General features: G+C 44.7%; 1 protein-coding gene across 8 annotated transcripts; it reads right to left on the minus strand.

Moving 5' to 3' along the window:
* Positions 1-583: 583 nt before the first annotated feature.
* On the minus strand, positions 584-15491 carry arnt (aryl hydrocarbon receptor nuclear translocator). Of its 8 annotated transcripts, none has more exons than XM_036538415.1 (21): positions 15219-15491; positions 13075-13177; positions 12559-12597; positions 12336-12383; positions 10586-10799; positions 9828-10041; positions 9495-9597; positions 9210-9275; positions 8974-9059; positions 8464-8540; positions 8009-8143; positions 7730-7804; positions 7060-7211; positions 6092-6211; positions 5614-5701; positions 5419-5503; positions 4981-5083; positions 4223-4421; positions 3745-3925; positions 3448-3587; positions 584-3343 (listed from the first exon to the last, which is right to left on the minus strand). In XM_036538415.1, the coding sequence occupies exons 1-21, from the start codon at positions 15235-15237 to the stop codon at positions 3257-3259; spliced, it is 2334 nt and encodes a 777-aa protein (XP_036394308.1). In that variant the 5' UTR covers positions 15238-15491; the 3' UTR covers positions 584-3256. The 8 variants fall into 8 exon arrangements, with proteins under 8 accessions (XP_036394308.1, XP_036394307.1, XP_036394304.1 ...); XM_036538414.1 differs by having other exon boundaries at positions 3745-3922; positions 6092-6214; XM_036538411.1 differs by having other exon boundaries at positions 6092-6214.
* Positions 15492-17614: the final 2123 nt, after the last annotated feature.

The raw sequence follows: 17614 nt of genomic DNA on the forward strand, positions 1-17614 counted from the left end.
AGAGGAGAGAGAGAGGAGAAAACTGATCCTGCGTAGCTAACGCCGAGGTCCCGCTCGTCCTTTCTGCCAGCAGAGAGACGGGGAGGAGTGAGAAAACTGATACAAAGCAATTAACGCAGAGATGGCTATTGTTCCTCTGCCAGAAAAATATAAATTTTCCTCTCCTCCTGTAACCCTGTAAATAAGAGCATTAACATTTTATACACAGGACCATGACAAAGGGCTGATGAAGGCCGAGCATGCCAGCATGTTACAGCTTTGCCCAATCCAATTATACACACCAGCACACTGTTGTGGGAAGCCCACCATGGCATGGCTCTTTTTGTGTCATCTAATAGGCAATAATGAACAGACAAGATTTATCCTTGACAATATAACAATTTAATACAAAAAACAAACATTCTCTTACTCTTATAACATTTTGTATATATATTCATATATTTGTGTATCTATGCATAATATATAAACTGCAATTCACATCATTGTAAAAACCTTGACATGGAACACCCACAGTGGTTTAAAACAAAAAACAACTGTCACCAGAATACTGCCCTCTTCCAAATGAAAAATAAAAACTATTGACACACATAAAGTATACATATATTTTACATACATGAATATGCATGTTTGTGAGTGCATGCTCACATCCATACATTTAACAATAATCCGACTGAGGAAAAAAAAGGTATCGGTTACAATGCAAAATTACAATTCAGGATTTCATAACTTTGAAATTCTTAACCCACTCCCAACTAGCCCTTCAAGCCAGTGTGGCCTGGTATTACTTTATCAGAGTACTGCTCTGATCCAGTGTTACCACATCATGGCTTAGCCCAGTGCCCAGTGTACTGTACCAGGACATGCCAGCTTTACACAGTTCACTGAAGTGATTAGTCTTCTTGCTAGACAGATTTCCATTGTCAAGACCAAACACAACTCGCAGGGCATGAATTCTCCTGGGCCTCCACTAAAACATATTGTACAGGACTACAGAGGAGATGAGAGCCAAAATCCAGAAAATCCAAAAACCTGAAAATGTTGACACATTTTTTTTGCATTTCCGTATCAAAAGTATAGTGATAATAACACTTAAAATAACATTAAAAATGGCAATGGCTTTCAAACATTTAGATCTTGCTGATAATTATTGCTTTAGCTCAATATTTGCATTATTATTATTATTTTTTTTTTTAACAAAAACACATTTGTTTTATACATATTGATTTTCATAGTACAAAAAGCCCACACTAAAAGGGTGAGAAGTGTGCTGTTACCACAGGGAGGAATCACACAGACAAAAACACTCGGGCCTATCAAATCATAAACGTGTGCGCTTCTTCGTGAGTGTGTGTGTGTGTGTGTGTGTGTGTACTTGTGCTTGCATACATGTATCAGATTATACAGTTCCACACTTAAACTGCATTTCATTTTTATCAGTCTTTGTGGATCAATTCAGTAGACTGTTTTCAAGGCTTCACATCCCTATCCCTTGTGTCAGCTGTATTCAGAGTGTCTGCTGATCAGAACGAAAAGATGTCATATTCATTAAGTATTGTTTGGTGGAAATTTTCCACCAAACTTAATGGCTCTGCAGTCAAAGCACTTTTTGTAACAAAGGGCTCTGAAAACAGTCTGGAACAGTCTCTCTAAACACTTAGGCTTCATACACAGAGCTTTGGGGCCAAGCACTGTTTTAACTTACAGCATTTGCCATGGCACTGTGTTAGTACACACGCGCATGTAATTAAAAGTATGAAATATACAGCTTTTCTCAAATAATATATTTTGCCCCAGGAAATGGGTGCGGATAAAAAGCTGAATGATAAGACTCAAATGTACTTAATTCATGACAGGTACACTCAGTTAACAAGGAGTGAAAATCTAACATATTCGCAAGGGTGTTCAACACTTGCTCTACGCATGAGTGTGGATGGGAATCCGGCTTATTTTCAGAGTCTACCAAGCCTCAGATGTGCCTTTGTGTAAATAAAAAGGATGAAACGAGTGTGAAAAGGGCATTGGGACAGTCTGGGCAAAGCTGCAGTGAAGTTTATCTCATCACCAGGGTTTGCTGGTACACCTGCTTAATCAAACCTCATCAGTCATTCTGAGCCTGTGGCAGAGGCAGGCTTAAACGCAGGGACACTACTCTGTAACAATTAAAAAAAAGCTTTTTACACCGAGATGGGTATTGTCCCAGTAGTGATGGAGGTGTCCCTGTAATGCCAGAGCAGGAATGCTATACTGAGTTAGAAAGGAAAACACCAACTCGAAAAATGTAACTGCCAACTTAACCCGAACACAGCAACCGTCTGCGTTTAGCCGATTTGGGTTTATGTGTCGTTGTGTCTAGGTGGTGACACTGTGCTGATGTAATGCTGTGTGGTTTGTGCCAGTAAACTGGCAAATGACCACCATCCTACAACTGTTTCAAAGCTGTGATTAAAACACATTGTGTTTGCACTTGCACCACAGGCCCGTGTACAATCCTTTCCATCTGTCGCCACACTCCACTACCCGCAGCTGCATAACAGGCAGTTACGAGTACACAAACGCAGGGTGTGCAAGCAGAGTTCAACAGGCCCTTCTGCAAGGCGTACACATTTTTAAATGGACACGAATGTTCTGCAGATGGCTTGCTCACCATCTCACTGCAGGGATATACATCCGCTTTTCAACGGATTTAGTCTCTTTGCCTTTAAAAAAAATGATCGGAATTGCAAAAAATCAAAAAGGTTTAAGAACCACTGCCCAGATCGGCCTAAAAAGTGAACAGTGTTCAGACTGCCTGTGCTGTACTGCGGCGCACTACTGCATTGCGCGTTTGTGTCTGTGTACGAGAGAGTGAGCATGTGTTCGCGCTTTGGTCTCTGCCCGTGTGTGCCACTGTGTGTGGCTTACAAGCTGTACTGCTGTGTTCTGGGTAGTGCTTACTGGTGTGTGTAGTTATTGTAATTTCCTGCTGATTTCTTTTGTCTGTGTCTAATAAACCGTCTCTCTGAGATTATCCCTATAGCTACATGACAGCATTTTCTCTCCATCACCCATTTCTGGTTTTTAAGCTCATCTAACTCTACCTTACAGTGTCCCGGTTTCTCCCTGCATCTTTCCCTACCTTGTGGGCAGTGCAACTTTTAGACGTTTAATAAATTTTTAAAAAGAGAAAACGCAGCTCCGACAGCGAGACAGAATGACAGAGGGAGAAGGACAGGAAGCGAGAGAGAGAGGGAGGAAAGAGGTCACATCCAACCCTCATTCACTCATTGAAGGAAGGAAACATGGGCAGCTCTGGGAAATCGTCATTATTGAAGCTGGGCGACTGATCCAGTATGGAGAGTACATCCTTGAGGAGAGAAAGGGAGAGTGAGATGAATATTAATTAACAGCTGATGAGACGTACACAGAGAGATGTAGCAACATGTCAGACATAAGCAGACAAAGACTCACTGGGTATATCTCTGGTTGGTTAGCCTGTGAGTGTGCATGTGTTTCTGCTGTGCCCTGCGCATGTGACTGGTTCTGCCATTGTGACCACACTGCCTCTGCTGTTCTGGAGGGGAACTGCGTCGCTGACTGGTTGGCATCTGCTGGGAGAAGGCCGGAGAAGCAATCAGCAGGCGTTTTCACCATTTGTGGAAGGTACCACTAGGCAGGCTTATGACATTAAACTGACACTATGAATGGCAGAAAAGCACACAGATGTACAGGCTCACACCTGCACTCCCACCCTTCCGGTGCGCTTACCATAGCCACTGCCCGTAGGGTTGTTGCGGGAGTTCAGAGGAGGGTAGTTTGCAGCATTTGACGGAGTTGGAGCAGAAGCACTTGGCAACGCATTAAATGAGGAGGAGGAGGTGGAGGCTGAAGCAAAGCCCCCCAGTGCAAACTGGGCTGACTGCATCTTCCCTGACTGTGCTGCCACCTGCTGGAGGCACAAATTAGGACAACAGTACCGTTCGTTATCAATGGCGGCAGCAACCTCAGTGTGGGCACAACCAAAGACAGGCCTTTGATTCAGCCTGAAATTCAGCCATCACTGTAAAGCCCAGATTAACGCAGCACAATGTCCACCGTATAGGTGTCAATGTCTTGAAATGCATCAGACAACATGAATATGCACATGTGCAAGGGCATTGTATCTACCAGGACGTTAAGGTGTGCATCTGGGAGCATAATATTATCATATAAAGTAGTAGGTGCTGCTGATGCTGTTGATACTGACCTGAGTATTGAAGGGGGGCCTGTTCCCAGCCCACCCCCCTGCTGCCCCAGCTGCTCCTGCCTGCACCTGAATAGGGCTGTTGCTGGGGGGCTCTCCGGACGGGCAGGTTGGGTTAGGGGCGTTTTGGCGGGACATGTGGGCCAGCATCTGGCCGGCCGACGGCGAAGGCTGCACCAACTGTGAGCTCATTCCCACTGACCTAGAATCACAACAACAACCTCGGTTACACCAAAACCCTGAGAATGCGCAACTGTACCATGGCCCAAGGATAAAGCACATTACATCACCATTACAGAGCTGCAACACAAGGATTCCAACCAAAGTACAGCTGTGCAACCGTGCCACAAAAACACCTGACTGATGAGAAGAAATGACAACATTGCAGCTATGCAATTAACTTTCGGTACATCTTTCTACAATACAGTATTCTTCCATTCTTCCAGTATTCTTCCGGTATGAAATGCTGTGGTTTATTCAACGCCAGTTTACACTAATGCACAAAAGAACATTTAAAAAAGTGTTGAATGGAATCTACAAAGGACCGACACGCGCACGCACGTACACACACACGCACACACACACGCACGCACGCACGCACGCACGCACGCACGCACGCACGCACGCACGCACGCACGCACGCACGCACACAGTGACACGTACGGGCAGCACAGTGCGGATATTCACTGCAGCACTGTGTGACCTTTTTTGAGGCGCACGCATTCATGCGCCTTCACCCACACAGCCAGTCACAGCAGTACCTGAAGGAGTCGGTGGAGCGGGCCGCTGTGTAGGAGTTGCCCTGGGGGTAAATCTGCTGAGCACCAGGGGCAGAACTGGAAGGAAGTGCCTTGGACTGGTCTGCTGGAGAGAGGTGGAGGTAGATCAGGCACCTTTCTCACAGCAAAGCATTCAACTGACCACTTCAAGTGAAAGGCTGACCCTTTACGTGGCATTGAAAAACACCAAATGTATTACTGTTTTTTTTTTATGTATTGTTTAACAGTTACCCAATTCATGAACAACAGCATTCATTGAATCTAATTCATACTGAAATCACAAGCAAACTAAATCCGTTGCTTTAATACAAGCTCAGGCTAAACTTACACCGGATTGATAAAACTATTTCTCTGAGCAAGCATATAGACATAATCACTAGAACAAAATAACAGACACTGTTCAGTGTGCTCACAGCATACCTGTGAAGAGGTCAGAGAAGCGAGGGTCCCTCTCCAAGGTCTTACTGTGGTCTGGTCCTGCTGCAGTCACTGCCTGGACTCCAACCTGAGGGAGAAGGGGAATGCCAGCAAAGCTATTACACACACACTTTAGCAAAGTATGGGGAGAGCCATACTGTGGCATATTAGCGTGCGGTATCGAGTACTGTCACCCACCTGTGGAAGTGTCACCTGCCCGGCCTCGTACAAGCCGTCTCTACTGCCCCCTCCCTCCAGCTCTGCCTGCTGCTGCTGCTGGAGCTGCCTGAAAGAGGGGAGGGACAGGGGAGAAGGCAGGGGCGTGAGCGCTGAGCAGACCGCTGCAGTTAGCTCCTCCACCATTAACCGCAGACCCAGAACCACCTGCCTGTCTACAGCACCGCCTACCATCACCAGCGACACCACGGCTATGAGGAGGAGGAGGAGGAGGAGGAGGAGGAGGAGGAGGGGGGGGGGACACCGGAGCACTCCTGTCATGCCTGTTAGACCTACACCAGGGGGTGAACTGAGGAGACGGGGGATGGGCGACGGGGGAGGGGGGGAGTGGTCACCCACAGGAACCAGAGGAGGAGAGAGAGAGACAAAGAAAGAGAGCGATGGAGTCCAATCAAGTTGCCGTGCCAGCTGCCCAGAGCTGGGACGTGTCTCTTCTCACCTGGCAGTTACCTGCCCCGGGCTGAGGGCCGGGGGGCAGTTGGGGCTGTTCTGCCCCAGCGAGGGGGGCAGCGCCATGCCCGGGGAGGAGAGGGGGGTGAGGGAGTCCTGAGTCGGAGCTCTACTGCCACGTGGAAGGGGTGAGGAAGGATGGGAGCGGGGCAGACAGAGACCAATCAGAGACCACTTACTCCGGAACCCGGAGGAACACACAGACAAACAGGCACTGAAATGCAATGAGAACAGTCCAGGGCGACGACAGACAACGCTTCCAAAATGACGCTTTCGAGGAGAAGAAATGTCAAACGACGCAGAACGATGTCATGTTAGCTGACATGTCATACGACAGGTATGAATTACTTACACCCACAAAATAGAGATGGGTTCTGAAGTGCAGTCTGAGCTCTCTTTGAGCTCTTCCTCCTGCTGATATTCCATCTACAACTCCATGTACCAGTCACAATAGTACTCAATAGTAAAAATCTGACATCAGTACAATTTATTCATGATGCTTCTGTTCCCATATATGGACAATAACATTTATACTTTCAGGGAAAAGTATGTCGCAGCCATTTCATGTGTTCACGTATGCACCTACACCTCCAATGGTATAGTGTTTCCCCTCCCATTTCTCAATTCTGTGCCATATATGAACATCAAACCATGATTTGAGGTGGCCACAAATAAGGCCTCAAAATGCTGTTCCCCATTTGATCTGTTGCCTCAACATATTTTAGTTCACGCTTCCCCGTAACTTAAATGTGCAAGACCGGCGGTCCCATGGACAGAGGAGACTAAGAGTCGCCCAGTTTGTGCCAGGCATCAGGTTAGAACGTTCGCTCCGTTGATCCACTGATCTTTATATGACACGGATGGTCTTTCCCATCGGCGGCTGGACACTGAGCAGCGCTGAGTGACTGTGAGCAGCAGCGCGCTGCGCGATGCGGGCTGTGCGCGTATCCTACTCACTTGACGTTGGCGTTGGTGCAGATGATGTACTCGATCTCCTCGGAGAAGGGGTTCTGGAAGGTGAAGGAGCTGGTGCGCATCCAGATCCACTCGCGGGACTTGGAGCGGAAGCGGAACATGACGGACAGGACCTGTCCCTTCAGCTTCACCACCTGCGGGATGGCGAGGGGGGAGGGAAGCGGTGAGACAGCTGCACGCAGGCACCGGAACAAGCAGACGCATTCAAATACAGCCGTGAAGCGAAACAGATGTCACTGCTGAGCAGCAGAAAGAGAAAGATTATTAATTCTCCAACCGGTTATGTGTGTGAAACGAGCAAAAAGGATAAAAAAATTCCTAGTACCACAATTTTCTGATCTTGGGGTTCATTTACTTGTTACTTTTATTCATTTATTTTATTTACCTGTGCTTTATTTTGCCATTTTCAAAGCTTGAAACTGCTTTGATCTGAACAGATTACAGTCATATCACAAAACACAATTAAATCACAAGTATATAAAAATATTTAAATTATTATTATAACCATACTGGTATTTTATGAGCAATTAGGAATAAGTTAATTAATTAAGTTAACTGAAACAATAATAACAAACATTATCATCACTGCTGCAACAGACTTTGATTAATTGTGCCTCGCATGTGTCCCCAATAATTTGGAGCAGACACACACCTGTTGGAAACTGTCTCTCAGAAGGCCCTGATCCTCTGGATGAGCCAGTTCCAGAATGTCCTTTCCCAGCAGCTCCTGGAGAGAGAGAGATGTTATTACTTAGTGTCACTTAATAAAAATTACAGTTTAATGTCATAAGAAGCCGAGTTTATGAAAGAACTGACTGTCAGGGTCTCATTCACCGAGATGACAACATTTCACAGGGCCATGCTAACAGCTGACCAACAGCCGTGGAGGCCCAGTTGCTATGGTTGCAACAGCTGAGGACATGGGCCCTACCTGGGGCTGATAGCCCACAGTGGCCATGCAGCGGTGGTCCACGAAGGTGAAGATGCCCTGACAGTTGTGACGGGAGATGAACTCCACGGGGACACTGATGTTGTTCATGTCATTGTCATTGGGGCAGCAAGTCACCTGAGGAAGGGGTAATGTGTAAGTAGAATACATAGATAACACAGGGGAACAAACAAGGAAAAGTCCACACTGGTGTGTACATAATATATATGGAGAGATAGAGACAGACACAGAAAAGCATGTCACCCACATGCACGCACGCACACACACACACACACACACACACACACACACACACACACACACACACACACGTACACACACACACACACACACACACACGCACACACACACACACGTACACACACACACACACACACACACGCACAGAGAGCAGCAATACAGCTTTCCACAACGACAAACACAAACAGACCATGTACCTGTAGCCTCCCAATGGCCACCAGACAGAAGCGGCTCCCCTGGCTAGTGTCTGTCTCCTCTTCTGAAAGGGACACCCCTGAAACACACAGCGCAATGTCACTCTGATCACAGTGACATACAGATAATATGCATTAACCAACTAATACCTACTTCTGCTGGAACTGAAATGGACAGAACAGACAGACACATATATATGGCATCTTTGTGAGTAAATGCCACAGACAGCCACTGAGTTAGCCTTCATAGTACTGCACTGGAAAACTGAAAATGAAAAGTAAAAAAAAAAAACCTACATTTAGAATATCTGGCGCCCTCTGCTGGATCACTTATAAACTGCTTCTCAGTTGGCCATTAGGGCTTTTGTACCTTATCAGATCAGACTGTTGACACTCCAGGATTCATATGACCAGAAACCACAGGTTTGAATTCATGAACTCTTTGTGAGGTTACAGGTGCAGCTGAATACGTGTGGGCGGGTGAAGAGAGGACAGAAGTGGAGTGAGTTTTACCTGCAGGGGGCCAGGACTTTATGTAGCCCGTACAATGAACTACCACATACTGTGGCTCTCCATCTTTCGCTGGACCCAATCCATTCCTGGAGGTAAATAGAGGGTCAGACACTTATTATGTCAACCAGCATATAGGTTACAGCAGTTTAAACAACTGTTCTCATCAGTATATGACCACCGCCTGTGTAAATTCACCTGTTCTCATCAGTATACAGCCTAGAACAGCATAAACTCACCTGCTCCTGCTTCTCAGGAAGCTCAGCCGGTTCATGGACACAGGCTCCACTGGACTCAACCCACACCTGTAAGACAAACACACACACACACACACACACACACACGCGCGCACAAATGGCATAAATGATATGTCCGTACACACATTACAGTGTCCCTCAGTTTCACAAACAATTCCATTGTTCCAGTTCTATTCTGTAAGCTGTCCCAAATACACCAAAATCCACCGTGTTCCAACATGAACCAAATCAGCTATGAAGACACTTGTGGGGTATTAGAGATCTCACCTCATCCTACAAATGAAGGACCTGCGTGACCCCATACACATCCTGACAGAAGACTGCTGTCCTTCCTTCTTCACTGTCCCGGTCTTCAGGTCCAGCATACGACCTGAGGGCGAGAGACAAGAGAGGGCTTCAACGGACTGCACTTACTTGTGGCAAGCCGTTAAAAGCAGATGCTAAGACAGATCTATTGCAGATCTAGAACAGATCTATTGCATGAAGAGAAAGAGCAGATATACAAGCAGTATGGCAGATCGGCTGAGAAAGGGGTTCTGGGACAGCACAGACACCCAGACCATGGACACATAGAGGCAGATGTGCAACAGAGGGACTCACCACTAGTGCTGCTCTCTGTGGTGGACAGCTGCTCCCTCAGCTTGTCTTTGTCATCAGGGTGGAGCTGGTCATATAGAGAGCTGCCCAGCCACTCCGACTGCGGCTGGTTCAAGACCGGTGTCACAGAGTCCGACACGTACACCACCCTGCCCGACTCGCACGACACCACAAACAGGAACCCGTCGGCTGCCTCCAGGATGAGGTGCTTCAGCTCCTGAGGGGGGAGAAGGGGATCAGAGGCCCGGAGCACTCCAAGAGACCCTCTCCCCAGGCTCATGTGTACACATCACCACTCTAGCACAGTTACAGTGCTGTAAGACATGGAACTCCCTGCTTTTGGTTCCATCTGATTCTTTTTGAACAAGCCTCATTAAGGCTGCTATTTAGTCCATGTGTCAGAGAGAGAAGACTGCACAGCCGCATTCTGTCACCCAGAGAGCCCATGCCAGGAGATGAGACCAGCAGGCGTGACTCATTACATTACACTGGCATTTAGCAGATGCTTTTATCCACAGGGACTTACATAGGTTACAGTTTTTTTTTTTACACACTATCCATTTATACAGCTGGGTATTTACTGAGGCAATTACGGATTCAGTACCTTGCCCAAGGGTACAGCAGCAGTGCCCCAGCGGGGAATCAAACCAGCAATCTTTCGGTTACAAGTCCTGGGCTTTACCACTATGCTACACTGCAGCCCTATATATCTCTCTCTCGATCCAGCCGGGAGTCAAACCTAGAACCTTCTGATTCCTCACCTGGTCAGTGAGGAAGGAGGGCTTGTAGCTGCCGTCGGGCCCGGTGTTACCACTGCCGCGCAGGGTCTTCATGTGCGACACGGCCATGCGCAGGATGGTCAGCTTGTCCGGCTTGCGGGCCAGGGCGCTGCAGGTGGGCACCATGTCCGACAGCTCGGTGATGTAGGCCGTCATCTTGTTCCGCCTGCGCCGCTCGATCTCGCTGTGGTTCTCTCTGCGGTGACAGGAGGGAAGAGGAGACCAGAGCGGAGATGGGGTGGGAGTGGGGAGGCCGGGGGTGGGGGGTGGGGGGGCAGGTTGGGTTGGATTGAGGGTTGATATAAGAAGAGGACAGTTACGGATGGGGGCATTTGTGGGACAGGAGGGACAGGGGAAGAGAGAGAAAGGGATGCAAAAAAGTAAAAATTAATGATCCATGGGCACGGTAAAAAAGAATATCTCATCTTTCAATGAGGAATGGAGTGAAAGAGAGAGCAAGTAAGGGAAGGACAAGCCTCTTCAGAGATCCTGGGGGAGAGAGGGAAGGAAGAAGAGAGCAGTTCAACAAGAGTTAAGGGAGATCGGAACAGAGAATCAAAAGGAATTCTGGAATAAAACAGTGCAGAGATTAGTAACAAACAGCATGAATATGGAAATAAAACTGATGAAAAACTGCTTGCAAAGAAAAGACAGCATTCAAATTATACCAGGCAATGGCAATGTAAAATTAACAGTAAGGGCAGCCTTTCTGAGCAGTCATGGTCATACCTTGCTAGCCTTTCCTTATCTGCACAATTCAGTTCATCATCCAACCTGGAAATAAAACCAACCCACTAAACGCAGGGCAACTAACAAAGCACCCAGAAGCAAGACAGGGAGCAGTGGGGAGACGGGATGGAGATGAGCTGTACCGCTTTGACCTGAGGAATTAAAGTTTGTGATAGGGGGTATATTGTTTTACAGACAATACTCCAGCACACACTTCAAGTGTATACTTTAATCTCCAGACATGATGACATAATGTCTCATATATATTGCAGTTTGAGAGTATGCACACCATTATAAAAACAGGAACCTTTGCCTGGTTTGCTTAGAACAGGGGTGGCCAACCCTCTCCTGGAGAGCCACATGTCCTGCATGTTTTAGATCTCTCCCTGCTCCAACATAGCTGATTCAAATGATCAGTTTGTTATTCAGCAGCTTCAGGAGTTCATAACGAGTTGATCATTTGAATCAGCTGTGTTGGAGCAGGGAGAGATCTAAAACATGCAGGACATGTGGCTCTCCAGGAGAGGGTTGGCCACCCCTGGCTTAGAATAACTCTACGGTACATTTCATATCATCTCACATATGAATCCCTGTCTGAACTACTTTGTATAGTCAAAGCAGATAACAGCCCCCTTTTGAAATTCCCTTCCTTTCAAAGCCTAAAAAAAACAAAAAACAAAACAACAACTGAAACACACTAATGGGCGAGTATGTTCCTGTCATTTACATGCTGAGCCACCTGCCATGTCAGTGAGACACACGCGTTGCAGCTACTGGCCTCACTCACTCTCCTCTCATTCCCATGCAAGTCACATGCGCACGTATACATGCACACATGGACACACACACACACACACACACACGCACCATTTTCAGCCTCTCTCGTTACTGCAGTCTGCCTCTCTGAGACAAGACAAGAGCAAATGTCCTCCTCGTTCCCGTTTCCTCCACGACACTCCTCTTTCACTCACGCACTGTCATCCCTCTCTCTCATGCTCCATACCTGGCAAACCGTTCCTTATCATTGCCCCCTGCTGAGTCATCGTCACACCTGGAGAAACAGAGAGGGGGGCGCAGGTTACTCCTCTGACGCTGCTATTCTATCACAACAACTGCAAAGATTACAGTGTCATGCATATATTACCAGCAAAACTACAAGCATATCAGTAAATATCAGAGACGCCAAAACGTATCAATAACAGGAGACAGAATTGTTCCAAGCCAACCTGAAGAGTTTGTTTCCCTCGTCATCATCAAAATCTGGGCTGTGAGAAATGGGGGGGATGACATATGATTATGAACAGTCAAAACAACAACAGGCACAATGACAATCATACTCAGAATAAAAAAAACTAAAATCCTGCTTTGTCTTAAATTGCATTGTTTTGTTTCGGTTGAACACTATTCTAGGATTCGTTTCAACTCAGTTTTATCCATTTCTATGATTTGATGGTTGTACCGTAGCATTCGACTGTTCTGCAAAAATCTACATTTAATTACATCTAATTTTACATCTTTATGAATGCAGTTACATTTGTTTCCTTGCAGCTATGCAGGTTTGCATGTTTTTGCACAATTCTATTGTGGAGGGATAATATACTGAATAAGCATGGCTTTATTCACATATTGCAGGAGAGGTACAATTGAAGCCCCCTACAACCTAAAATCTAGAGGCAGAATCTCTCATCGAACATTTAAAGGCAGTTACAATGGATATGGCGACGTATAACCCTTATACTTACGCAGCACGCCTCTTGTTGGTCCCTTTCTGGACCACTGCTCCATTGCCTGACTGACTACCTGTGGCAGCCCCCATACCCCCCAGTGAGGGTACATCTGACATGTCTGAGACAGAAAGAGGAACAGAAACATCTTACAATGCTCAACCAGGCAAGCAATCCAACTCCTAATTCATCCACAGCTTTGATGATGACGACATTTGACAATCTTCAAATGTAAATCAAAGGGCTTACTTAACATTATGATCTTACTAATAGTGATTAGCAAAGTGGATTAAATATGCTGTGTCAGGGGACCAAGAGGGCATAAATGGAACCTTGTCAAGGGCAGATACCGTACTAAGGGAAGTATTTTTTCCACAGTGGGTTTTTAATGTGTCACACACCTTTCCAGGGCTTGTAGTGGAAATAAAGACCCTTGAATGACAAGCCAACATAGACTGAATGCCCTATTCTCATCATTAAAATGTTAATAATATTGTGGTTCCACATTCTGAATAAGCTCTAAGTACTTAGTCCTAGATATAATTACCATAATGTCATTTAGCAGGAAACCTTGTCCAAGGCAATTAAGTGTATATTATATCAACATATTCATAAACAATACTGAAGACCAATGGCGTGACAGACAATGGGACAGTCTTGATGTAATTAATCAGTTCCCTTACCAAGCTTGGACAGCGATTACAAAGAGAAAAACTGGAATTAATTAGACTCATAACAAACCAAGTCAACTCTCCTGCATGTTCAAGTCTCATTTCCACATGGATGTTTGAGTAATTATGGAACTGAAAACTGATTAATCAATTCTTGCTCTTTTATGGGGCAGCAGTATTGCACAGTGGAACAGAGCTCATAACCAAAAGGTTGCTGGTTCGATTCCCCCGGGACACTGCTGCTCTACCCTTGGCCAAGGTACTCAGCCCAGAATGTACAAACTGTAACTTATGCAAGTGGCTCTGGAAAAGTGTTTGCTAAATGACAACAATGGGTCTCTAGGACTTGCCACAATCACTTTGATTTGAGAGCAAAAAAACACATAAAAAGCACAATTACTGACATAATAATACAGGATATGCATTTTTCCTTTTATATAAAGATATTTTCACACTGTACAGCAAAGAAAATAAATCCATTGGACATTTTGGAACAGGTGGATAAGTGATCGAGGTTGCCTGGTTAGGCCATCTTAAGGTCAAAATAAGGCATGCTTACGTACATACATTGAAACCTGTGCATACAAGTACGATCACCTAGCCTCCGAAATATCTGGTCTTACTGGGTTCATTCATAGGTAGCTGGCTCGAAGCAACTAGTCTTAGCCGCAACTATCTCAGTCTGACAACAACCGCCTAGTCCTGATCTTAACCTTTGAACATACTGCCAGTGATGTAATACGGCGCGTTGACCAACATGTTGCAGGGAGCCAACTTAGTCAAACTAACGTTGTAACGTTATTGATGTATGTCCTTCTACAAACAAATGATTGGAATATAACCACGTAGGTAGCCTAAGTCTCATTTTCTTGAATTTTATTGACCCCCACAAGAACGAAGAGCTAGCTATCTAGCTAATTGGTTAACTAGCTAACGGTGTAACATCTAGCTACGCATTTCTGGCTAGCTAATCAACCCTTGACACCAAGCAAAGGAAGAGGACATTTTTCTCGATTTTGGAAATCTGTCCACCCGCCAAGCCAGCTTTCTCTGTGTGTCATATTTTACTTTAACGTGATTAGCAAAATAGCTAACGAAATAATAATCAAGGCTGAGCAAAGTTTACTGGAGAGGCCGGTAACGTTGGGTAGCTGGCAGCAGAGCTAACATTAACTAACTGATCACTGACAACGAATTTAGTATAAAAGGCACCAGAAAGGCATAGCTAGTCTACCGAGTCACCATTCTAGCAGCGTCGTCTGATGAAACAAAAGCGACGCTTTACGTTAGCTCACTGGCTAGCCGAACTGTAGCTACTTAGCTGGCTGTATGGCTTTGCAACTAGCTAACCAGTAGCAATATAGCGAGCTATCTCGAACCATCAAACCCGTGACTCAAGCGACCCTTAAGATACAAAACATAGTAGGAAGCAGCGTAGTTAGTCACACCCTCTAGCCACATTTCCCACTTTTAATGAATTATGAACTTTACCTGGATTTCCAGAGGCCATATTAGAATTGATAGCTATCTAGCTAACATAAACAAAACAACTTAGGCAGGAAAAATCCACACAATCTTGTTTCTTCGTCAGATTTCTCTCTTGACGATTCGCTATTAGAGATGATAAAGGAACTCTGTCATGACTAGAGATATCTTATGATTTTCTCCTCCGACCGATACAAATATAATCAGTTAGTAAAAAATAACAAATTAAATTATTTTTCTTTGCCTTTTTCGGGTTTAAAACCCCTTCTTGATCCAAGATGGCGGTTGACTAGCCGATTTCTGTAGGTCAACCGAACTATACGATTTCAGGACGTCCCATTGGTTGGCGCTTAACTGACGAAGTTTTTCTCGACAGTTTTGTTTGTACGCGATGAACGTGGGAAGGGGAGAGTGTTACAGGGTTTGGTGACTAATTTCGGTTCCCGATTAGAGTTAATTGTCAGGACCGCTTTACATTTTTGTGGTTGGGTCAGTCTTTTTGTCTTTGACCACAAAGGAAAAGACCTCAAGGTTTTGGACGGTTTCAAAGCTTTTTGGATTGCTGCCCATCCAAAAACTAGTTTTTGGTCATATTGCGGTAGAGCGTGTTATTTCAGTGAGGCTATGGTCTGCTTCATTGCGTCATTAAATTCCATGTAAACGGATTTACTCATCTTCGAATGACTAATCCCACTTTACCGTCAGACGCTCCATAAGTCTACGGTGAATCATATTTTAAACAGGTAGCTTTATGTCTGCAGACATAAGAAATGCTTTTCTTTACATTACATTGCGTCATTTAGCAGACGCTCTTACCCAGAGCGACGTCCAAATAAGTGCATCACAATGCTAATAGTAGTTATCGAGAAGTATTACAAGAGGTCAGTAAGACACTACGTTAAATTGTAAAATAGTGTAAAGTGTTTATTATTATTATTATTATTAAAATTAGGGATAGATAGGATCGATAGAGAGGGAGGTAGACTAGAGAAACAGCTTGAAAAGATGAGCTTTTCTTACTATCCTCCTACCAAATACAGCCTTCCACATGAAATTGTGAAAATGAAGATGACGATTAAAACACACGTGATAATACCTGCAAAAGGTTCTCTGTAAGTACTAAATGTACTTTTTCTGCACTAAAAAAGACTTTAAATACACACCTTTCAATTTCTACCTCTATATGAGAGAGGTGTGTGTGTGTTTGTGTGATATATAGTGTGTGTAGTGTTCCATTACTATCTTAACTGGTTCACATTGCTTAATGTTCATTTTGAAGAGTTGAAGACTTTAATTTGAGAGTTTGTTAGCCTGCACATTGTCTACTTTTATATAAATATACTAACTAGTTATGAAGTATATCCATCTCATTAGGACAGTAAATATAAACATTAAGATTACTTCCAAAAACATTATAACCATATCCAATGAACACAAGAGAGACACAAACTACGCATGTACATAGGCAATGTATAAGCAATCCTTGAGTTACACAATCATAGTTTTTTTATTATTAACATTTTAGCATCATAACCAAAAAATATGAAATAAAAACAAACATTGCAGTACCGGGTGCTGGCGTTATTTTTCACCGAAGGAAGACAGGTGGAGGAGAGATTGGTCGTGGTTAGCTAAACGGATGACCTGTGGACTGCAATGGGAAGAGATACACCCCAGAGTGTGTCACTCACTGGTTTGAGAGAAGGGAGTGATGAAGGAGGTGGGAAAATACAGACAGTAAGAGGAAAGGAAAGATAGACTGTGCTGGGAATGGGAGAGGGGTGTGTGGGATGGTGGTGGAATGGGACTGAAAGCTAGGCCGTGTGTGAGCCATAGATAACAGGTAAGGCACTTATCCAGTAGAATTTGAAACTAAGATGACAAGTTTTTAAGTATGTTTGAGGAACTGAAAGAAATCTGACCTCAGGAATTATACGTATATATGTAATATGTATGTATGTCATATATGTGTGTGTGTGTGTGTGTGTGCATACAAACCTGTTTCAAACTGGAATCATAACCCCAAGTCACTCTCAAGAAACAAGACCAATTATCTGATCTCATTTGATCCAGTTCAGCCAGACTTGTCTTTTAATGAATCTTCTGTTCTGCATTGTGACCCATAACTGAAACCCATGAGCAACATCCATCACATTACTAACATGTCCTGGATTAAACTGGACTTAATTAGAGTGTATCATACTGCACTGGATGAGTGGTCTGAAATGAGCTGGACTAGAGTACTATTTTAAGGGTCTGTTTGGGTTCATGAATGTATTTGGATATTTAATTGAAAAAGAACATAAAAACAACTCGAACTAACCACTAAAAATCCTATCAAATATATTAAAATAATCTCAGCCTGTGTGCTTTCTGCTCTTGGAAAGGTTGTGTTTGAGACA

The sequence above is a fragment of the Megalops cyprinoides genome, chromosome 10 (assembly GCF_013368585.1).
Source record: "Megalops cyprinoides isolate fMegCyp1 chromosome 10, fMegCyp1.pri, whole genome shotgun sequence".
NCBI lineage: Eukaryota > Metazoa > Chordata > Actinopteri > Elopiformes > Megalopidae > Megalops > Megalops cyprinoides.

Excerpts from the sequence above, each read along its gene's own strand:
- arnt (XM_036538411.1), bottom strand. Across the intron at positions 6,215-7,059 it reads TGCACCAACGCCAACGTCAA|TAGAGCTCCGACTCAGGACT; the intron begins GTGAGTAGGATA and ends TCCACGTGGCAG. Across the intron at positions 4,422-4,980 it reads CGCTCCACCGACTCCTTCAG|GTCAGTGGGAATGAGCTCAC; the intron begins GTACTGCTGTGA and ends TTGTGATTCTAG.